This window comes from Papio anubis, chromosome 14 (assembly GCF_008728515.1).
Source record: "Papio anubis isolate 15944 chromosome 14, Panubis1.0, whole genome shotgun sequence".
In the NCBI taxonomy this organism is placed as follows: Eukaryota; Metazoa; Chordata; class Mammalia; order Primates; family Cercopithecidae; genus Papio; species Papio anubis.
Genome location: NC_044989.1, coordinates 43,498,833 through 43,520,097, shown reverse-complemented (window position 1 = coordinate 43,520,097; position 21,265 = coordinate 43,498,833). Strand labels below are relative to the sequence as shown.

Sequence of the window (21,265 nt, the reverse complement as noted above, 5' to 3'; positions counted from 1 at the left end):
CCGCATAGGGAAGCATGAAACTCACAGCCTGTCAACAACTTTCTCCCTGCAATATCCGAAGCACCCTCAGCCCTTAGAAGTATGGACATCAGGGAGCCCCAGCTGCAGGACCCTCTCTGCCCCTCCCTCCCCACTCTGTACCAATCATGGAGCCTGCAGAAGGGAATGGAAGAAATGACATTTCCAGGACTTAAGAGTAAAGGATTGAAATTCGCAGCTAGGAGGAAAAAAATGTGTGGGCCAGACTCCAGGCAAGGCTCCGCCTTCCTCCTTTCCCTGCTCTGACTTCAGGCCTTGAAATGCTGAGGAAAGAGCTCTAATGAAAGAGCAGGAGATGCTCAAGGCTGTCTCTGCAGCTCCCCACCCTCTTCCACCAAGCGGCCACTTGGATCTGTTTTATATACCACATCGGGGATTTAATGTCAGATTTCATTTGAACAAAGGCCTCTGTGTGGGAAAAACAACCTGGACAATATTTAACTTTAAATCCCGGCATTTGTACGATTCTTAAGTTAGGCAGAGTTCTGGGAGAGAGCAGCAGGGGAGGAACCCATGCAGGTACAAATTTGTGAAGCTGCCTTCAGAGGAAGAGAAGATAAGAAAGGTATCTTAGAAGGTTAGAAGGGCTAAAAGAAAGAATCCAGTGATTGGGGTTCTTCCATAGCCTTTCCTACAAGCCAGGGGGACCTGAGCCTTTTCTTTTTGTAGAGCTCTTTCACTCCGATGCAAGTTATCTGGTGTGGCTTAGCTGGAAATACTGCAGAGAGTTAGACCGAAGGACTCCAGGATGGACTTAAGGATGGCTAGATCAGGAGGTCGCCAGGCAGAACCCCATATGTTCCACTTAGCGGAGGCAGGGTGCTTCTGGGAGCTGGATGGGCCATGGGGACAGGGCAGGCAGGGGGATGGCTTTCTGGACTTCCCTCAGGCTTCTTGCTTTTCCTGGCACTGGATCTCCCTCTCTTGCTCTTTCAGCTTCAGCCACTGTTGGCCACCTAATTTAGATGGCCTGCTCCCGTTCCCGTCTCCTTTTGTAAGGCTCAGAAAACAGTTTCCGGCCAGGTGTGGTGGCTCATACGTGTAATCCCAGCACTTTGGGAAGCTGAAGTGGGCAGATCACCTGAGGCCAGGAGTTCAAGACCAGCCTGGCCAACATGGTGAAAACCCATCTCTAATAAAAATATAAAAATTAGCTGGGCATGGTGGTGTGCATCTGTAGTCCCAGTTACTCAGGAGACTGAGGCAGGAGAATTGCTTGAACCCCGGAGGTGGAGTTTCCGCAGTGATGCAGTGAGCTGAGATCATACTACTGCATTCCAGCCTGGGCAACAGAGCGAGACTCCATCTCAAAAAAAAAAAAAAAAGGGAAAACAGTTTCTGCTTGAGTTGATACAGGATAAGCGAAGGCACTGAGCAAGGGGTGCCAGATTTCATGCCTGTTGTTAGTGTTTTGGTTCAAGAAGGATGACTTCTTGGTAGAAACTTTATTATGGAAAAATGTATATGTAAGACCTTTAAAGGGGGTAGTGGGTAGGCAAGCAGGCAGATCAGCTGTAGCTCTTTTTGTTAGAATACTGTCTCCAAGTAAATTCTGGTCCCTCTTTCCTAGCAGGCCCCTTGCCCACAAAAAGTCATGTAAAACTTCTGCTTGTCCTGCCAAATATGGACATTTAGTGGGAATGCATTAAATCCCATCTTCTTGACAGCACCCCTGCCCTCCGGGATCTCCCCATTCCCTGAACCGCTGCAGCATTTGGTTATTGTATCATCACAGAGCCTTTGCTGTTTTACACTTTTATCATTTTCCCTTTCCTGTGCTTTAGTTCTCTCTTCCCAACTAGCCCTCATGAACTTAGAGACTGTTTTCTATTAGGTACACAGTGGGTGCTCAATTTGTGTTAATGGATTGACTTTTCACCACAGTCAGGTGGCAAAAGAAGCATGAGAGTACGCTTTGAAATAAGGAAACTCCGGAACAAGCAGGCAGACCTTCTCTGCTGGAACCAGCTCAAGGGGCAGCGTTTTTCACTGATTCATACCAACTAGGGTGGCAGTCTTGCTGACTCGCGCACTGTCCGGGTCTGGTAGGCTGAGTTTGCAGCCTGTAGTGTTGGGTCCCTCCTCACTCCTACCTCTGAAGTCTGTGTCTTGGATTACAGGACCAGAGAGCCAGCCTGGGGCTGCAGGGACCATGGCCCTGGGTTACCTGGGAGACACCGAAGGAGCCTCCTGTGCTTGGCATGGTGACCTGTAGAGACTGGAATAACAATGGTGTTTAGCAGGGAAGTGGAAGAAGGGAAGTAGGAGTGAGATGTAGAAAAATGAGACTCAGAGGTTAGAGAATGGAGCAGTAGGCAAGTGGCATTGTGAGGTTGAGTCCAAGCAGCCATGTAGCCAGGGCAAGGCAAAGAAGGAAAAAACCAACATCTGCACACACATATACATGTGGCATCATCGTCACCCACACAGAGCCCGTGAGCCAGCATGAAAGGATGAACACTTCTCATATGCCCCGACCCTTGAGCAAACAGGGAGGGAAGCCTGGGAGGAGAGAGATAGGGAGGCCTGGGTCACTGTGACATTTTCCAGTGGCCCCATGGAGTGAGACAGCTCAGTCAGCAAAGCCCCAGGCCTGTGGGACTTCACACTGAGTCACAGATGCTTCCACCCCTGGAACCTCTAAGGCTGCCCACCAGTCTCAGACCTGCAGCAGGCCCTGTGCTTTTTTCAGTTCCTGCCAGATCACAGGGTCAGGCACTAGAAGGGCTCCGCAAGTACTGACTGCCTCCCTCCTTCTCCTGCCTTCCATAGGCTCTTTCCTAATCACCTCAGGTATATTGTCTTCAAAGTGCCTTTTCTGCTCTGTGGTGCCAGAGCCTGGCCCCAGACTCAATATTATAGATGTACCAAGTACCTTTTTCTAAAGAAGAATGACCCAAAAAAGTTAGAATCACTTTATACTAGAATATATCCTCCTGCCTATCTCCAAGCCTGGCCTAAATTCCTCTTCAGATGAGTTACACTTATTTGCCTCCATCATTTCCTTTTATTTTTATTTTTATTTATTTATTTTTTTTTTGAGACGGAGTTTTACTCTTGGCGCCCAGGCGAGAGTGCGGTGGTGCAATCTTGGCTCACTGCAACCTCCTTCTCCTGTGTTCAAGCAATTCTCCTGCCTCAGCCTCCCGAGTAGCTGGGATTACAGGCACACACCACCATGGCTGGCTAATTTTGGTATTTTAATAGAGATGGGGCTACTACGTGTTGCCCAGGCTGGTCTTGAACTCCTGACCTCAAGTGATCTGCCTGCCTTGGCCTCCCAAAATGCTGGGATTACAGGCGTGAGCCACCGTGCCTGGCCATTCATCATTTATATGTGTCTACTTTAAAATTCTAAGTTGGGGCTAGTCACAGTGGCACATACCTGTAATCCCAGCACTTTCGGAGGCCGGGGCAGCCAGATCACTTGAGCCCAGGAGTTCGAAACCAGCCTGAGCAACATGGGGAGATCCTATCTCTACAAAAAATTTTTAAAATTAGCCAAGTGTAGTGGTGCATGCCTGTGGTTCCAGCTACTGAGGAGGCTGAGGTGGGAGGATCACTTGAGTCCAGAAGGTCGAGGCTACAATGAGCCATGATCATGCCACTGCACTCCAGCCAGGTCAACAGAGTGAGACCCTGTCTCAAAAAAACAAAACAAAGCCAAAACTCTAAACTGTTTTCTGACCCCTTCTCTTACTCCTACTTAAGATAGTCTAGAGATTTTTCTTACTATTTAAGTATGAGATGAGAAGTGGTCAGATAAGGGTATTCAATCATTCATTTGTTCATTCATTCAACAAATACTTACACAGTGCCTGTCCACCAGGCTTGTTTCATGTGCTAGTCCAAGCCACCACCATCTCTCCCCAGACTTCTGCAGCCTGGTCTTCCTGCCTCCATTTTTGTTTGCTGAAATCCAGGCTCGCTTCTTCAGGAGTAAAACAGATGATACTGCTGTCCTGCTCAGAACTCTTGTCTTGGCTTCCCATCTTAATCTGGGTAAAACCTAAATTCCTAAGGTAACATACAAAATCCTAACCAGTCCAGCCCCTGCCACTCCTCCCCTAGCCACTCCAGCCTTCTTTCGGGTTTTCCCACTCCCAAGCCCATTCCAACCTCAGGGCCTCTGCAATAGCTGTTCCCTCTGCTTGGAATATTCTTCCCTCGTCCCGCATGGCTGACTCCTTCATATAATTCCAATCTCAGCTTCAGTGTCATCTGCACAGGGGTACTGCCTTGACCTCTCAGACTACAGTAACCACCCAGTTATTTGCTGTCATTCATCCCACTGGTTTAATTCTCTGCATAATTTTATTTATTTGTTTTCTCTCCACCGGAATAAAAGTTCCAAGAGGCCGGGCGCGGTATCTCACGCCTGTAATCCTAGCACTCTGGGAGGCCGTGGCGAGTGGATCACCTGAGGTCAGGAGTTCGAGACCAGCCTGACCAACATGGTGAAACCCCCTCTCTACTAAAAATACAAAAATTAGCTGGGCGTGGTGGTGCATACCTGTAATCCCAGCTACTCAGGAGGCTGAGGCAGAAGAATTGCTTGAACCCAGGGGGCAGAGGTTGCAGTGAGCTGAGATTGCACCACTTCACTCCAGCCTGGGTGAAAGAATGAAACTCTGTCTTAAAAAAAAAAAAGTTCCAAGAAAGTAGGATTTTTGTCTTGTTTGTTTGCCGCTATATTCTCAGAACCTGGCACATAATAGATATTCAATAAGAATCACTGTTTGATGATCAACTGAATGAATGAATCGAGGAATGCATCTGTCAAAGTAGTTAAACCCAGTAAGAACCTTAGTGTTTTTCAGATCTATCTGGTGGGGGAAACTGTTTGGATTCTGTGTTGTGAAATTGCCTTGAGGTCACAGCATTTTCTTGTTATGGCAGATTAAATCGCCTGCCTTAGTCCTCTCCTCTTCCTAGAGACATGAATTCAACAGCTGATGAGGAACTGATGGAGCATCTACTAAGACTGGCCACTGTAGAAAATCCTGGACTAACTCCTTCTCTCCCTTGTCATTGCATACTGGATCATGCAGGATGAAATTTCTTGAGCAAGAGTTTCATCCATAGGGGCCCACATGCCTAGCTCAGGGCCGGCCCTGGGAAGCGCCCAGCAGGGGGATACTCGTCAGTTGCTCATCAGGTCCCAGGTGAGGGACCAGAGCCAAGGCTGCATGAATCGATCTGGAAGGCCTAGGGGAGGTGGCCCCTTCCTCCCAGAGCCCTGTCTGCTCTTTCCCACTCTGAGCAGACCAGTAGGGGGACAGGGGAAGGAGAACCTCATCACCTCCCTCTTGATGCTCCTGTTTCTTTTTATCCCCTTTGATCCTCACAACACTGTGAGATACTTTATTATCTCCTCCATTTTATTTATATTTTTATGTTTTTAAAGGTGGGTTCTCACTGCATCACTCTGGCTGGAATACTGGTGGCTGTTCACAGACACGCTTGTAGCTCACTGCAGTCTTGAACTCCTGGGCTCAAGGGATCCTCCCACCTCAGCATCCTGAGTAGCTGGGACTATAGGCACCTACTATACTTCCTCCATTTTAGATGTGAATATGCAGAAGTTCAGAGAGTTGAAGGAATGGGCCCAAAGTCCCAAGGCAGATAAGTGTCAGAGCCAGAGTTGGAGCTCTGGTGACAGAGGCCTGCACTCTCCGAGCCTCTCTGAGTCAGGGAAAGGAGTCCAAACCTGGCATCTAGTTTAGAACCCAGGAGTTAAGAGAAAGGGATGCACTGAAGGTCTTCTAAACTCACTGTTGTGTTTGAAAGAAGACACTGGAGTCACAGCGTAAGAAAATGGCTTGGGGACCAGAGCTCAGATACCAGAGTGTGCCCTGGGGAAAGGGAATAGAGGGCAGATGCAGCAAGAGATGGCAGGTGGTCCTCTGTTAAGGCTGCTGCTGTTCCTGTTCTCCAGTGCCCCTCCTGGAGGGAGGGAATCCCATGACTTGAGGGTTTTAGAGCCTCTAACTTAGAGATGTGGAAATTGAAGCCCAGGAAAGGTAAATGATTTCCACAGTGTCACATAATGAGTAGAAAAACGAGGTCTATGACACCGTCTCCTGAGGCCCAGGATAGTACCTCTACTGTTCCCCAAGCCTTGATTTTTACAGAGGAAGTGACAGAAATGTAGGGATACCCACCTGAGAATAATCCAGACTCAGAGGGTAGAGAGGAGCTGGCAGGGGTGAGATGGGGTGGTGTAGGGTAAGGGCAGAGAAGATGGAACACTGCCTTGAGAAGAGGGCTTGGAAGAACTCCAGCAACACTGGGGTGGGAAGAACTAAGTGTTCTGTGAAACCAGCCATCTCTCAGCAGTCAGCAATCAAACCACACCCTGAGTCAGCCCAGGATTCCACTGCCTTGGTCTCTCTGGGCCTCTCTCCATGGCTGACTGGGTCTTCCTCTTATTGTCAGTGGGGCTGCAGGGGAGGAAACAGAAGAAGCTAGGAATTGCGGTCCTACCCCGCTGTGAACCAGTGGAGGGTGAGGGGAAATGGCTTTTGAAGGAAGATAGTTATGTGGGAGCCAGTTATCTGTTTTCTCATTTATTCCTTCAAAAGAAAGAGATTTGACCAAGGTAGGCCATCGTCCGCACCTCCACCCCCATTCCTGCCAGCTGCAGTGGGCGGGCACAGCGGAGCTCCAGTTGCCGCATTCCAAGTTGCATGTGCTGTCAGTTGCTGTTCCAGAGAGCCTGGGCCCCCTGACGTTCACCTGCGTCTCAGCGAGTGCGTCACTGGCAGCGGCTCCCATGATGTGCAAAAGCAGGTGCAAACGTCTTCGATCTGCTGGCCAGTTACGAGTGCCAGTGAGTACCCTGGCTGGGCCTGGTTGCTGGGGTGATGGGATTGTTACCATGGCCTCCCAGTGACTAATCCCCAGAGAGACAACAACAGGCTCCTTTCGAGGAAATGAGGGTCATTTTTGCATCACTTTGCCCCGACTCTTGCTGCTTCTGAAAGCCGAGCTCTGGCCACGGCGACTGACCCCTGTGGGTGATGATAAGCCCTCGGTCTGAGGCGTAGGCCATCTGGTGCTGACGCGGCTGCAGGGTGTTGTCTTCCCTGTTAGGGCAAGCCTGGTGCCTGGTGATCTTCCTTCTCCAGCTCATGGCCTCAGCTCTCCTCTTCTCTGCTTTCCTTTTCCTCAGGAACTTCCGCTTTCCTCAGCAAGGCCATATCACAATGCAGGATTTCTCTTTTCACTGTGGCGAGCAGGCTTCCTTTTTTAACCTAAGCCAGTTTCAGGTGTTAGGGTCACTGCTCTGTCAGGGGTGGCAAGATGGGTCCCCCCACTGCTTTCTCATTCATCCCTGGTTCAAGGAGGATGACTCCTCCAGCCCCAGCTTCAGGCCTGACTCTATTGGGAGCACCCCTCCTGAGCATCCCAGCCAGCACTGGCACCTGCCCTTTGCCCTCCTGAGTTCACTCAGCCATAGACTTCTTCCATCCCAACAGCCAGATGAAGGTCAGACCCAGGCTGTCATGACAGTGCTGCCCGAGAAGTTCTGCAGGGCAAGGGTGGGGCCCAGGAGAGGCCCCCTCACTGGCCAAGCTGGTGGCCCCTCCTTCCTCACCATCCTACGGTTATCCAAGGAGGCATAAAGGGTGACACCAGAGACCTGGGAAGCCCTCATCCAACCTACCAAACTCTCCAGTTCTGTTCTCAGATCTCCCAGAAGATGCTTGGTGGATTGTGAAAGCCTGGGCTTCCTTGTTTTTGCTGCTCTCTTTTTGACTACAGGAGTCCCCATGGCAAGACCTCTCATGGGCAGAAGAGCAGAATGGAGAGTGGCTCTGGTGATGGTGGGTCAGTACAGGGAGGGTGGTTCTCTGCACACATGGGGCAGGGTGTGTACTTTGAGATAGAAAGGTGTGTTGGGAATCTGTGCACCTTTCAGAGTGTCTGTTTGTAAGGAGTATACAGCCCCAGTTTGGATGTGAATGTGTGTATGAGCATCAGGAGGAGAATGGTATTCGAGAGATGTGCTCTGACCTGTTCACTGATGCATCGTGATGAGCTAAAAGTAAGAAATCCCTCCCTTGGCCGGGCGCGGTGGCTCAAGCTTGTAATCCCAGCACTTTGGGAGGCCGAGACGGGCGGATCACGAGGTCAGGAGATCGAGACTATCCTGGCTAGCACGGTGAAACCCCGTCTCTACTAAAAAATACAAAAAACTAGCCGGGCGAGGTGGCGGGCGCCTGTAGTCCCAGCTACTCTGGAGGCTGAGGCAGGAGAATGGCGTAAACCCGGGAGGCGGAGCTTGCAGTGAGCTGAGATCCGGCCAGGAAATCCTTGCTGTACTTCAGTCACTGTGTTTGTCAGAAGTGAATTTCTTGTGAGGCTGATCTACAGGAGCAGAGGCAGAGAACAGCAGGTGGGAATCAAACACAAAGAATTGGCCTTGACAGCAGCTTGTCTTCTCCCTCTCTCCCTCCTCTCCCCTCCCTCCTTTCCCCTCTCCTGCCTCCCCACCTCCAGCTGAAGTACTGAAGTTACTGGAGTACAACCAGGGCTGTCAGCTTGGGGCGTATCTTGAAATGGACTTTCTGAAGTATTTTCTGGGGTTTCAAGCATGAAACAGCTGGTGTTTTAGTCAGGGTATAGATTTGGTATCTGTGAGAGAAGTTAGTAGTGGCTTCAACAAGTCAGTAGCTTATTTCTTCCTCACATAGAGCACTCAGTAGACTGGTGTGATGGTCCATATGGTAAGAGGCCCACACCTTCTTTCTTAGTGCTCTGACATTTTCAAGACACACCATCCCTCACATGGCCCCAGATGGCAGTGCCAGCTCCCACTTCCATGTCCACAATCTGGTGAGCAGGAAGGCAGGAGGGAGGGGCCAACCTGGAAGTCACATGCACCACTTCCGTGGATCTCATCGGCCAGGCCCTCGTCATCTGCCACAGGTCTCAGCCGAAGAGGCTCAGAAATCATGTGTTGAACTAAATGGACGCATGCTCAGCTAAAAAGCCCATTTCTATGTAAGTGGGGAGGACTGGGTTTTGGGAGACAGGAACTTCATTTCTCGCAATCTGCTATCTTCTTATTTTTACCAGGTCCTAACCACTGAGGTTCCGGAAAGTGCCACCCGCATGGGCACTAACAGCTGGGGACACAGGGATGAATTAGATAGAGCGTCTGCTCCTAAACTGTTGGGAGTCCACCCTCTCAGGTGGTATGCCACCTAAAATCAACAGACCTTCCTTTACATATATCCAAATCATGTTTTCTGTTAGCAATTTACATGGCTAATTTTATAAGGAAGTAACCATTAATAATAAGAATTTTGTTCAAAACGTTCTCACCAACTTGGTAAGTTTGGTTGCTGATCCCTGTTCCATCTCTTAGGACTACACACATCACCCAAAATGCAGACACTTCCTTAGGAAACAAGCCCACAAGCTTTGCAGTTGCATTACCCGTAGCAAGAATTTACTAGAAAGATAACTTTTTAATTGAGGGGGACTGGGGAGGAAGAATACACTTAGTAGAGACCAAAAAAATGGAGCAATGGCAGGAGGGAGGGAGCCACACTCAGAAGGGAGCAGGAATGGGGAAGTGGAGAGGGGAGGCCGCAGTTCGGCACCCAGTGCCTGTTCCACCACTGTGCTTATGCATGGCAGGTCCTCCCTGAGCCGGTCAACCTGGTTAAGTGTCACGATTCTACCCAGCCCTATGCCCTCCTTTCCCACAAAGCCTTTCCAGTCTTTGTGTCTCTACTTAAGTCACACCCACACAGTTTAGCTCTTACATTGCTCCTTCTTTATGAGTCTCCTCCTCTCACCTACACTAAGCTTTTTAAGGGCTGAGGCCTCCATCACAGCAGAGTGGAGCATGTTACATTCTAGAGTGGCTCACGACAGGCAGACCTATTGTTTCTGTAGCACAGCCTGGTTTTGGAGTTGAATGTAGACATGGGGTTTGAGATGGGCAGCTTCCCTTCAGTCAGTGCCCTGCTCAGCCTCCTGGCAAGCCCAAGGGCCCCAACAATGAGCCTGTGGGGTCAAGTTACACTGGGACAAGTTGATAAGGGCTCCCCAAGCAACCCAGTCCCATCACACCAGAAAATGAAATTCCCCCTCTTTTAAAAGCCACTCATAGAACATAGTAGTGGTTCTGCTTCAGATCCTCAAGTGTGTGTGTGTGTGTGTGTGTGTGTTTTCAAAAGTTAAAAAAAAAAATCAGGTTAGCCTCCTCGCCCCCTTAATCTGTTCCAAATGAGAACACTTAGAAAACTCCCAAGAACCCGCTCTGTTAAGAAAATTGGTTTCTGCTGTGGAGTGGGTCGGGGTGGGGAATGGAGTTAGGAAAATATATGGAACCTGACAGAAGACATTGGGTTTGTGTTTGGAAAAGGATTCGGGTTGTTTTCAAGTTTTGAGTTACAGCCTGGGCGTGTTGGAAGAAGTGGGATCGTACAGCACAGCCTCTGTGGGCTTCTCATTCAGCTCCTCCTGCCTGCCCAGCCCCTGTTAGAGATGCCTTGCTTGGCAGGCTAGCTGGGAAACCTTCTTCATAAATAACTCCCCGAAGGAGACAGGAGTGATAACAGACGTTTTAAGTGGAAGCCGAGCTGCTTTAAGCACTTAGGGAAGGGCCCTGCACGAGTCTGGCCCCAGGATTCTCCTTGCCAAGCAAGGGAACGCTCTTAAAGCTTTCAGTTTGGTTCCTCTAATTTTATTATTTCTCTAACCTCTCTAACTAGTAGAGTGATTGAGGCTCTGATTGTGAGTCCTGTTTTTATTTTTCACACTATTTTTATACTTTTGAAGCTGTGGTTTTAAAATATACACTCAAAAATGTTGGCTCAGCACCCGCGAGGCCCAGGAGGTTGTCCAGATGCACGGGGTCCAGGGCTGCTCCCAGCAGCCTTTCAGTGCCCCCGCCGCCACCGCTGGCCTTTGGGGACGGATGAAATGGGCAGGAGTTGCTGTAAGAGATTGGTCCAACCACAATCTAGCTTCTGGCCAAATATTTCAGATTCGACTCTGAGAAACTAGCAGGAATCTTGTTCTGGTGGCTTCCCAAGCACACAGTGAGGGGTGGGTCAGAACCTGTAGAGGCAGAATTCCCAGTTTCAGATAAAATGTTCATTCATCTCCAATATGCAGTGCTGATCCCCATCGCCCTTCCATCCATGCTGAAAGTGTGTGCAGCATGGCACTTAGGGAAAAACAGTGCCAGCAAAGTGGGTTCATTTGTTTCTGTCACCACCATTTGTTGGAAATGGTTGTCATGTTCACGCTACTTTAGAACTCAGAGATGGGCACAAGAAATCTTCCAAAGCGCTGACCTTCCTGTGTTCTTCTCCAGCCAGTTCTAACTCCACCCTCTATCCTCTTGCTCTCTTCCCCCGCCTCCCCCGCCCCACCCTCAGCGCCTCCCTCGCCCCACCCTCAGCGCCTCCCTTCCTTCCTTTCTCCCTATCCACAATAGATCTAGGAATCTGAAATTTCCACCTTGGCTACAAACAGCACTGAGTCTCTTTGAACAGCCTTGTCCATAAATCTTAGATTGTTTTTCATCTTTGAAAAAGTTACTTCTGGCCCAGCACGATGGCTCACACCTATAATCCCAACACTTTGGGAGGCCGAGGTGGGCGGATCACTTGAGGTTGGGAGTTCGAGACAAGCCTGACCAACATGGAGAAACCCCATCTCTACTAAAAATACAAAATTAGCCAGGCGTGGTGGCACATGCCTGTAATCCCAGCTACTCGGGAGGCTGAGGCAGGAGAATCACTTGAACCCGGGAGGCGAAGATTTTGGTAAACCAACATCGCACCATTGCCCTTCAGCCCGGGCAACAAGAGCGAAACTCCATCTCAAAAAAAAAAAAAGAAAAAGAAAAAGCTACTTCTATCAGCAAGTCATTATTCACATGTAGGGGCAGGGAAAAGTTCACTACATTCAGACTTCAGTTTCTATTCACTCTATTTCACAACATCCACTCCCTTGAAATCACAGACTTTAAAAAAAAGATCAGTCCCCAATAGGCAAGGTGCCCCGTGACATAGCCAGCTGGAACCAGGGAAGAAGGTGAGAGGAAGGGTAGGTTTGCCTAGATGGGGGCTAGCTGGCTCAGCCCATGGGGGAAAATAATTTCAGTCTCAGGGAACTAAAAACCCACTGTTCTTATTTTAGAGTGGTGGATTTGGTGGGTGGGGAGATTTAGGGAGACAGGGCGATATTTATAATGAAAAGCTTAGCTGTATTGTTGAGGGGTGGGGTGCGGGGAGGGAGAGCATGAGGAAAATAGCTAATGCATGCTGGGCTTAATATCTAGATAATGGGTTGATAGGTGCAGCACACCACCATGGCACACATTTACCTTTGTTAGAAACCTGCACATCCTGCACTTGTACCCTGGAACTTAAAAATAAATGAAAGGAGGGTGAATTTGGAGCAAATTAAAGAGAAAGGAATGGGGGGAGAGAGAAACAGACTGTCACTTGAGGACCTGGCTTGGTCTTTCTGCTTCTCATCCTTAGCATGTTGGCTCTTTGATCCCATGCTTGTCCTCATGGTTACAGGATAGCTTGTGTACCTCAGATACACCCCAACATTTTAGGTAGGAAAGAAGGGTTAAGAACATACATTTTTCTTCTCACAGGGTTCTTTTTATCCAGGTATTTTAAATGCCCCCCTCGCCCCAGCATGTATTTCTGTATGCATCCTTGGCCAGGTCAGGTACATGGCCATCCCAGATACGAGGGTAGGCTGAAGGGGAAAGTATCATGCAATGGAGAATGAGACACGTCTAGGCATATCACTTGGAACTGGAACCATCACCTCCCAGAACAAAATCGGCCTTCTATTAATTAGCAAGGAAGAAGTAGGATAGCTGTTGGGTGGGATATTGGGGAGGGATTAGTGTATACCCAGAAAGTGCCGTGACACATTTAGGGAACTGACACATTTAGTCCAGCATGAGGAGTGGAGAGTTGGGGTAGGGTGGGAGAAGGACAAACACTAAAGCTAGAGGTAGATGGGGACCAGATTTTCAAAGGCCAGGGATGCCTTGCTGCTGACTTGGCTCTCTGTGGAAGCCATCACAGGCATAAGAAGGAAAGTGGGAGATGATTGCACATTATACAGAAATGGGGAGGGGACGCCAGTCTCAAGAGTAGTGGTTTTCACACTGCAATATGTACACAGGTCACCTGAGGATCTTGTCAAAATGAGATTCTGTTTCTGTGGGCCTAGGTAAGGCGTGAGATTCTACATTTCTTAAAAACTCCCCAGTGATGCTGACATAGCTGATCAAGGGATCATACTTGGAGTAGCAAGGTCCTAATGCTCTTCGAAAATAAATGTGCAAATATGTTTGTTAGGCATTTTATAGTAACTACTAATATAAATGAAATAGAAATTAACGCTGTCAAATCACTAAGGGAAAAAAAAGACAAACTTAGATTGAGTGTTCTTTTTAAAGAAAGGCAAAATCTGGCGTGTCTTTTGGTAATCCTGATGTCTACATGTAACAGAAAAGCCAAACAGAGGTTTAAACACAATGGAAGTTTTTCTCTCTCTCTAGTGACTGTAGTCCATTCCATATGAGGGAGTCCAGGCTAATTGGCAGGCCCCAGGCCCCATGCTGCTTCTGTCTTTCTGCTTCACTCTCCTGGCATGTGGCTTCAATCCTCAAGGTCACCTCTTTATCCATGATAGTTGCCAAAAGCATTAGCTAGCTCATCCTCATAACAGATGAAAAGAAGGGAAGAAAGAACAATAAAGAGTGTACATCCTCTCCTTTCAAAGAGTACCCCCAAAGTCCCATAAAACACTTCTCTTTACCTCTCATTGGCTGTAACCTAGTAATATGTCCATATTTTGCTGCAAGATGTGCAAAGAAACATGATCTTTTGGGCTAAGCACATTACTAGAGTTCTTTTACTAAGGAAGAAGGAAACACATCCAGCTATATGTCACTTTGATAAAGAGATAAGCCTGAATTTACAAGGAATGGTTGAAAATGAAGAAATACACACCCAGCACTTTGAGAGGCCAAGGCGGGTGGACCACCTGAGGTCAGGAGTTCGAGACCAGCCTTGCCAACATGGCAAAGCCCCGTCTCTACTAAAAATACAAAAAATTGCCAGGTGCAGTGGCTCACACCAGTAATCCTAGCACTTTGGGAGGCTGAGGCGGGTGGATCATCTGAAGTCAACAGTTCGGGACCAGCCTGGCCTACATGATGAAGCCCTGTCTCTACTAAAAATACAAAAATTAGCCAGGTGTGGTGGCATGCGCCTGTAATCCCAGCTACTCGGGAGGCTGAGGCAGGAGAATCGCTTGAACCTGGGTGAGTGGAGGTTGCAGTGAGCCGAGATGATGCCATTTCACTCTAGCCTGGGCAAAAGAGCAAAACTCCATCTCAAAAAAAAAAAAAAAAAATAGCCAGGCGTTAGTGGCATACACCTATAATCCCAGCTACTTGGGAGGCTGAGGCAGGAGAATTGCTTGAACCAGGGAGGCAGAGGTTGCAGTGAGCCAAGATCGTGCCATTGCAGTCCAGCCTGGGCGACAGAGCAAAACTCTGTCTCAAAAAAAAAGCACAAACCAGGCAACATGGCGAAACCCTATCTCTACCAAAAATACAAAAATTAACTGGGCATGATGGTGCATGCCTGTAGTCCCAGCTACTGAGGAGGCTGAGGTAGGAGAATTGCTTGAGCCCAGGAGGTGGAGGTTGCAGTGAGCCAAGATTGGACCACTGCACTCCAGCCTGGGTGACACAGCAAGCCCTTCTCAAAAAAAAAAAGAAAAGAGAAGAAAAAAGAAATGCACAAATTTGTTTCAGGCAAATGGTAACAGAAAGAAAGCACGGGTGGCAATAATAATATTAGGCAAACAAATTTAAGACAAAAAGTATGAAGATGGACAGGAAGAGAAACACTGGATAATGATAAAAGTTATCCACAAAATAACAGGCATGCACCTTTACGTATCGGGCAAAATAGCATCCAGATTTACCAAAAGACGCTCTACAAAATATTAGGCAAAAGTTATTAAAATACAGCCATAGTAGGATACCTTTCCTTTCTCAGAATGTAAAAGGTCAAGCCAACCAAAGATGAATGAGGCCTTAAAGGATTTAAATACCAGACTTAAAAGTTTGTATAGGTATAAACCTTGTACTCTGACAGAAAATAAACATCCATTTCAAACAGCTACATAACATTTACAAAAACTGATCATATTTCATGTCACCAAAAAAATTTCCATTTCATAAAGAAATCTTCCTAGGCCACATTCTGACCAAATTGCAAGCACACTAGAAATGTAAAATAAAAATATAACAACAAAATGCCACTTAGATATTTAAGCACACTCTTCTAAATCCGTTATGCCAATGACAACACAAAAAATTAAAGACTCCTTATAGGCCCATACAGAGGAAAGCACAATCAAGATTTCAGTAGATGAGACTCTCCTCAGAGGAAGTACTTGCATTGTACCTCCTGGGCTCAAGTGATCCTCCTACCTCAGCCTCCCAAGTAGCTGGGACTTCAGGCAATATATTAGGCAATTAAATTTTTATGAATAGTGTACGAGGAAGTCTTTAAAGTCAGTAAATGAAGATAATAGAAAAAGAGGCAAAACATAAAAATCAAGCACTCTGTAGAAGAAAAAAGATGTGAACAGTACACGCATGAAAAAAATGCTCATCCTCACTAATAAAAAAGAAATACCAATTAGAACATCAGCACCCTGTCATTTCCCTGTATCTTATGGGCACAGAATAAAAAGATTACTCTTGGCCAGGTGTGGTGGCTCACACTTGTAATCCCACACTTTGAGAGGCCGAGGCTAGAGGATCACTTGAGTTCAGGAGTTTGAGACCAGCTGGGCATGGTGGTAGGTACTTGTAATCCCAGCTACTTGGGAGACTGAGGCAGGAGAATTGCTTGAACCAGGGAGGCGTAGGCTGCAATAAGCTGAGATCATTCCACTGTACTCCAGCCTGGACGACAGAGCGAGACTCCATCTCAAAAAATAATAATAATAATAATTGCTGTCACTAGGGTGAGAGCTGTGAAGAAACAGGCATGATCTTACCAGGTGGAACTATAAATTGGTATATTTTTAGAGAGAGTTTAATGGTATCTATAGAAATTTAAATGTTTATGCCAATTGAGCCAGCAATTCCCTTTTAGGAAATGTATCCTATAGGAATATGTGCAAAGGGCACAAAGATATATGTATAAGGTATTCCTTTCAATGATGTTTATAACAGGAAAAGGAATAACCTAAATATTCATCAGAGGATTAGTTAAGTAAACGTTAATACCTCCACATACTATGCAGCAGTTAAAAATGGAGTAAATCGGTATGAACCCACGTGCAAAGGCATCCATGATATATTGTTAACTGAAAAAAGCAAGTCAGAACAGAACATCTGGAATGATTCCACTGTCAGCTATAAGAAGTTATTATTCTCTATAACTCTGTAATTGTTTTAAGTCTAGAAAGCTCCATATTATGAATTACTGCCTATAGGGCCTCTGCTGCCTACAGGGGCCTGGCAGGGAGCATAAATGCATGAACTGGCAGGACGTGCAGTCAGAGTAGGAGGGACTGGCAGGGAGCAGACAATCATGTACTGTCTCAGTTGTAGCCAATGGTTGTGATTCCTGACCTTGCCAGGTTTCCCTGGCCAGCATTCATGGACCAGGACTCAGGAGCAGTAGCTCTTTGTTTCAGCCCCAAGACAGCCTTTCCTGGCCCCCTAGCAAGGGCAGTAGTAGTGACCCCTATCAACATCACTTTGGGTCCTCTTCAGCAAGTGCTGGGTGAACCTGGAGCTTTTAGTTGATGGCAGCTTCACTGCCCCTCTCCCCTTGACATGGTGAAATGGGCTCTATGTCACCCTGAAACTGACAGCAGTTGACATTAAGATTTTTTTTAACGCCATAGAACTTACGGACTGTGTTTCATTTTGGCTTTGCTGGTTCCTTAGTGCTCCAGGAGGTTCACTGTCCACCACCGAACCTCCAAAATCTTCAGGAGGCCTCACACAGGCCAGGTTACCCATAGTCCCAATGTGAGCCCTGTGTAGTTACTCTTTTTAGTCCTAACCTTTTTGGCAGGGAGAGGGGGCAAAAACAGCCTCAGCTGTGCTGGAGGAGAACAGCTGGAAATAAACAGCCAGTGGATGAGAAAACTTGAGGGTCGATATCCTCCAGTTGCCAAGTTCTATCCTGCTTAGCAAAGTCTCTGTGCTGTTTCACTCTTCATTTCTGAAAGTGACCTTCAACTTGATTTCCCCCGGCCCTCGGTGTAAATATTGGCCTGGTCATTGAGGTCGTCCAAAGAATGATTTGGTCTCCTGTGTAGGGTTGCCAGATTTAGCAAATAAAAATACAGGACACCCAGTTATATAAATTTCAGATAAATAACAAAATTTTTTTTTATTTATTTATTTTCAAGACGGAGTTTCACTCTTGTTGCCCAGGCTACAGTGCAATGGCACAATCTCAGCTCACCACAACCTCCGCCTCCCAGGCTCAAGTGTTTCTCCCACCTCAGCCTCCCGAGTAGCTGGGATTACAGGGGCCCGCCACCACACCTGGCTAATTTTGTATTTTTAGTAGAGTTGGGGTTTCTCTATGTTGGTCAGGCTGGTCTCGAACTCCCAACCTCTGGTGATCCGCCCACCTCAGCCTCCCAAAGTGCTGGGATTACAGGCGTGAGCCACCGCACCCAGCCAACAAATAATATTTTTTTTAGTATAAATATGCCCCATGCAATATTTGGGAATACGTATACTAAAAGGTTATTTATTGTTTACCTGAAATTCAGACCTACTCAGTGTCTCGTATTTAATCCTGCAAGCCTGCTCCATGGGCCACCGGGGCTCTCCCTTTCTAAGGGAGGCACCTGAAAGTGTGAGGATCAAGAGCAGTAGGAGGTGTCAGTAATAACCCCTAATAAGCACTGTCCAAGGCATGACATGTCACCTCAGCCCCAGAGCCTGCTAAACCCCCAACTCCTGCTTTTCTGTACCTGCCCCTCCTCCCACTGGCTTCTCTGCTGCTGAGCTGCCTGCCTCTGGACTTTCTCTCTTTCAGTCTGTGGCTTTCCCCCACCCTCACCTCTCCTCTTTTCTCCTCATTTTGCTCTCACTGATCCATAACATGTAATTAAAGTTTACATATTTGAGTGTTGGTTGTAATTACTAAATAAGGTTTTATGTTCCTTGCTGTAATTTAAATAGCAGGGGAATTTAACTTTTTGTGTGCGTTTCATTTTGCTTTTATTGATAGGTGGCCTTAAGTTCATTTTTAGCCATGTGAGTCACTGACCTTCACCTTGAGCCGGGAGAAAGGCCTTCCATATCTGGAATGAACTCATGCACATCTTCCTAGAACAGATGCCAATGGAGGAGGTGGGGAATGGGATAGATTGAGGTGGTGGAGTGAAGGGAGATGTAACTAGGTTGACCCCGTCAAGAGAGGAGACTCAGAAGCCTCCTGTGCTACCCCGAAGCCCAGCCTTTTGGAACTGGGCCCCGCTGGCCCTGGAGAAGCCCCCTCTCTTGCCTTTATGATTGATCACCTGCTCCTTTCCAGTGAGAAGCAGCCTTTCATAGGGATGCGCAGGGTTTGGGGTTAGAGACAAGCACCCCGGGGGCCTCGTGCCTTCCCTCTCCACCTCTCCCAGTGGGAGCAGACACTTGAAGGAAACTCCACTCTGGCCCCTCCCAAAACAGGTAGTCTGGACAACTTTCTGACGTCCCCTGTGTTAGAAGCTTCTGGTTTCTAGTTGCTGCCTTCAAGGACTCTGATGTCTATTTTCTTTCCCATTCTCTCTGTCTGCCTTTGTTTTTCCATCCCCCCTCTCCACCCATCAGCAGAGGGACCTCTACCCATAACCAGGGAGGCATTTTCCCATCTGGGAAGAAAACTCTGAAGGACAGCTGCCGTCTTGGAGAGAGAATACTGATCTGGGAATCAGGGAGTCCTCTCTTGAACTATTTGCCTTCAGTTTCTCTATCAAATGAAGGTGATTTTGTCTGTATTAAAATATGAATAAAAACAAATGTTGGCCAGGTGTGGTGGCTCGCACCTATAATCCCAGCAGTTTGGGAGGCTGAGGTAGAAGGATCACTTGAGCCCAGGAGGTCACGACCAGCCTAGGCAATGTAGTGAGATTTAATCTGTACAAAAAATAAGAAAATTAGCTGGGCTTGATGGTACATACCTGTGGTTCCAGCTACTCGAGAGGCTGAGGGAGGAGGATCACTTGAGCCCAGGAGGTTGAGACTAGTCTGGGCAACATGACATACTCTGTCTTTGCGGGCGGGGGGGGGGGAATAATTTTTTTTTTTTTTTTAATTAGCCAGGAATGGTAGCGTGCGCCTGTGGTTCCAGCTGCTTCGGAGGCTGAGGTAAGAGGATCACTTGAGCCCACTAGGAGGTTGTAGCTGCAGTGAGCCATGATCATGCTCCTGCACTTCAGCCTGGAAGACAGACTCAAAAAAATAAATAAATACAATGTCAAAAAGTGAGCAAGGTTCTATCCCCGATCCAAATGCTAACTGGTTTAAGAAAAAAAAAAAAAGTAGAAGAGACACAAGATCTCGCTGTGCTGCTCAGGCTGATCTGATCACAGGTCTCAAACTTCTGTGCTCAAGTGATAACTCCCACCTTGGCCTCCCAAAGTGCTGGGATCACAGGCATGAGCCACCGCACCCAGACATAAGCGGGGTTTTTTTTAATGCTGGAAAACCAGAAACTTGCTGTTTGTTAAAGAAGCCTTTTCATTCACCAAGTTAAGAGGACCTTACCACTTCATTTTGGGAGGAGTGTTTTTATTCCTTCTATCTTGGATTCATGAACATCTGGGTGTTCTTTCTTAGCTCTTCTTACAGGCAGGGGAGAATTTAAAAGAGCCTGAAAGAATGGTTATGTGCCCCTTGACATTTCAGCAAATGTTTCAGTAGAAAGCAGATTGGCTCTCTCAAAAGTTCACCGAATTATCTTTGACTGAGCTGAGGTGTCTTCTTGACCCTGTAAAGGAGGCAGCTACATGAGTTTGAGGCCTACACGTGTCGAATGGCTGTAGGTGCCCAAGGAATTTTGGATCAGATCTCTCACCTTTGATGGGAATGAAATAACAAAGCCTCACCCACCCGGGGCCTGTTGCCTTTTGCTAAGCAAAGTCCTGTCAGCCATTTAGTACAGACAGAGGCTTCACCCCAGCTGGAAACTCGATAATGAGTGAGGCCGAAGAATCTGAGCTTCCCAGAGTGTGTGGGAAACCAAATATTGGAGGCCACAGCATTCCCCGACTCCAATACTTGGATGAAGCTTGTGCATTCCCTTGGTTACAGCCATTTGGGGCTCCAAAAGGCAGAGAGGTTTAGCCAGAGCCTCCTCTCAGCCATTCTGGGGGGCCCAATCCCTTGTCACCTTGAAGTCCTGTTTAATCCTTCACCTTCACAGCAGCACCACAGCAGTGAAAAACAATGAAAGTCAGCCACACCCGTGGAAATTCATGTCGGGGAAAGAAGGCAGGGAACAGGATCAAAGCCTCTTGTAACCCAAGAATTCCTCAGCAGCTCCAGTCCCTTAATAATTATGGTTTGGAGATTTGCCAGAAAGCAAAACCACTTAGCATGCCATATTTAACAATGAACAGTTTTCTGTGTTCATAATAGTCACTGTGCAGAGCAAATAGGCACCTTGAACAAAGGGTAGGATATTTATATGTGTATATAAAATAACCTGCACCTACCTTAAACCTAAATATGTTTTCAGAGAAGAATGTGGCACGTCCCTCTGCTCTGGTACCTGCTTTATGAGTAATGAGTAAGTTGGAGAAAAGCTACATACTCTGCCCCCATCCCCACCTCCCCAGGTTTTTAAAATAGAAATATTTGTTTAACCCAGAATTTCCCAAACTTACTAGATAGTTACACTCTTCAGTTTCCAGCTGGGGTAAAGCTTCTTTGGTTGGTTTTGAAGTTTGGAGTGTTTTGTGTTGTTTTAAATATCTGCTAACGTTCCAAAAAGCCAGTGTCCCCAGAAAAACTTTTTGGGAAGTGATGACCAAAGAGTGCAGGAAACAAGGAGGTGGACCAGTGGGAGGACCGAGAAGCAAGTCCCAAGCCCTGAGGGGAGACTAATGAGTTTGCCAGCGGCCCAGGTCTCTGCATCAGGTTTGAGGAACCTTGGATCCAGGATGTCAGTGT

At 47.4% G+C, this 21,265-nt stretch overlaps 1 protein-coding gene and 1 long non-coding RNA gene across 7 annotated transcripts in view; both read left to right on the top strand.

The window, feature by feature from the left end:
* THADA (THADA armadillo repeat containing) overlaps positions 1-21,265 on the top strand; it is a 359,588-nt gene that overhangs the window by 314,107 nt on the left and 24,216 nt on the right. The window contains exon 37 of one of the 6 annotated variants that reach the window (XM_017947474.3): positions 3,913-4,424. The exons of the other annotated variants lie outside the window; for them this stretch is intronic. Coding sequence (XP_017802963.1) covers positions 3,913-4,052 — 140 coding nt within the window. The 3' untranslated portion in view covers positions 4,053-4,424. Of the gene's footprint in view, positions 1-3,912; positions 4,425-21,265 lie in introns of those variants that run through there. 6 annotated transcript variants of the gene reach the window in all.
* On the top strand, positions 4,670-12,335 carry LOC116270272. Its single transcript, XR_004178242.1, has 4 exons — positions 4,670-5,204; positions 6,624-6,640; positions 6,741-7,868; positions 8,799-12,335. It is a non-coding gene; the product is annotated as an uncharacterized LOC116270272 (long non-coding RNA).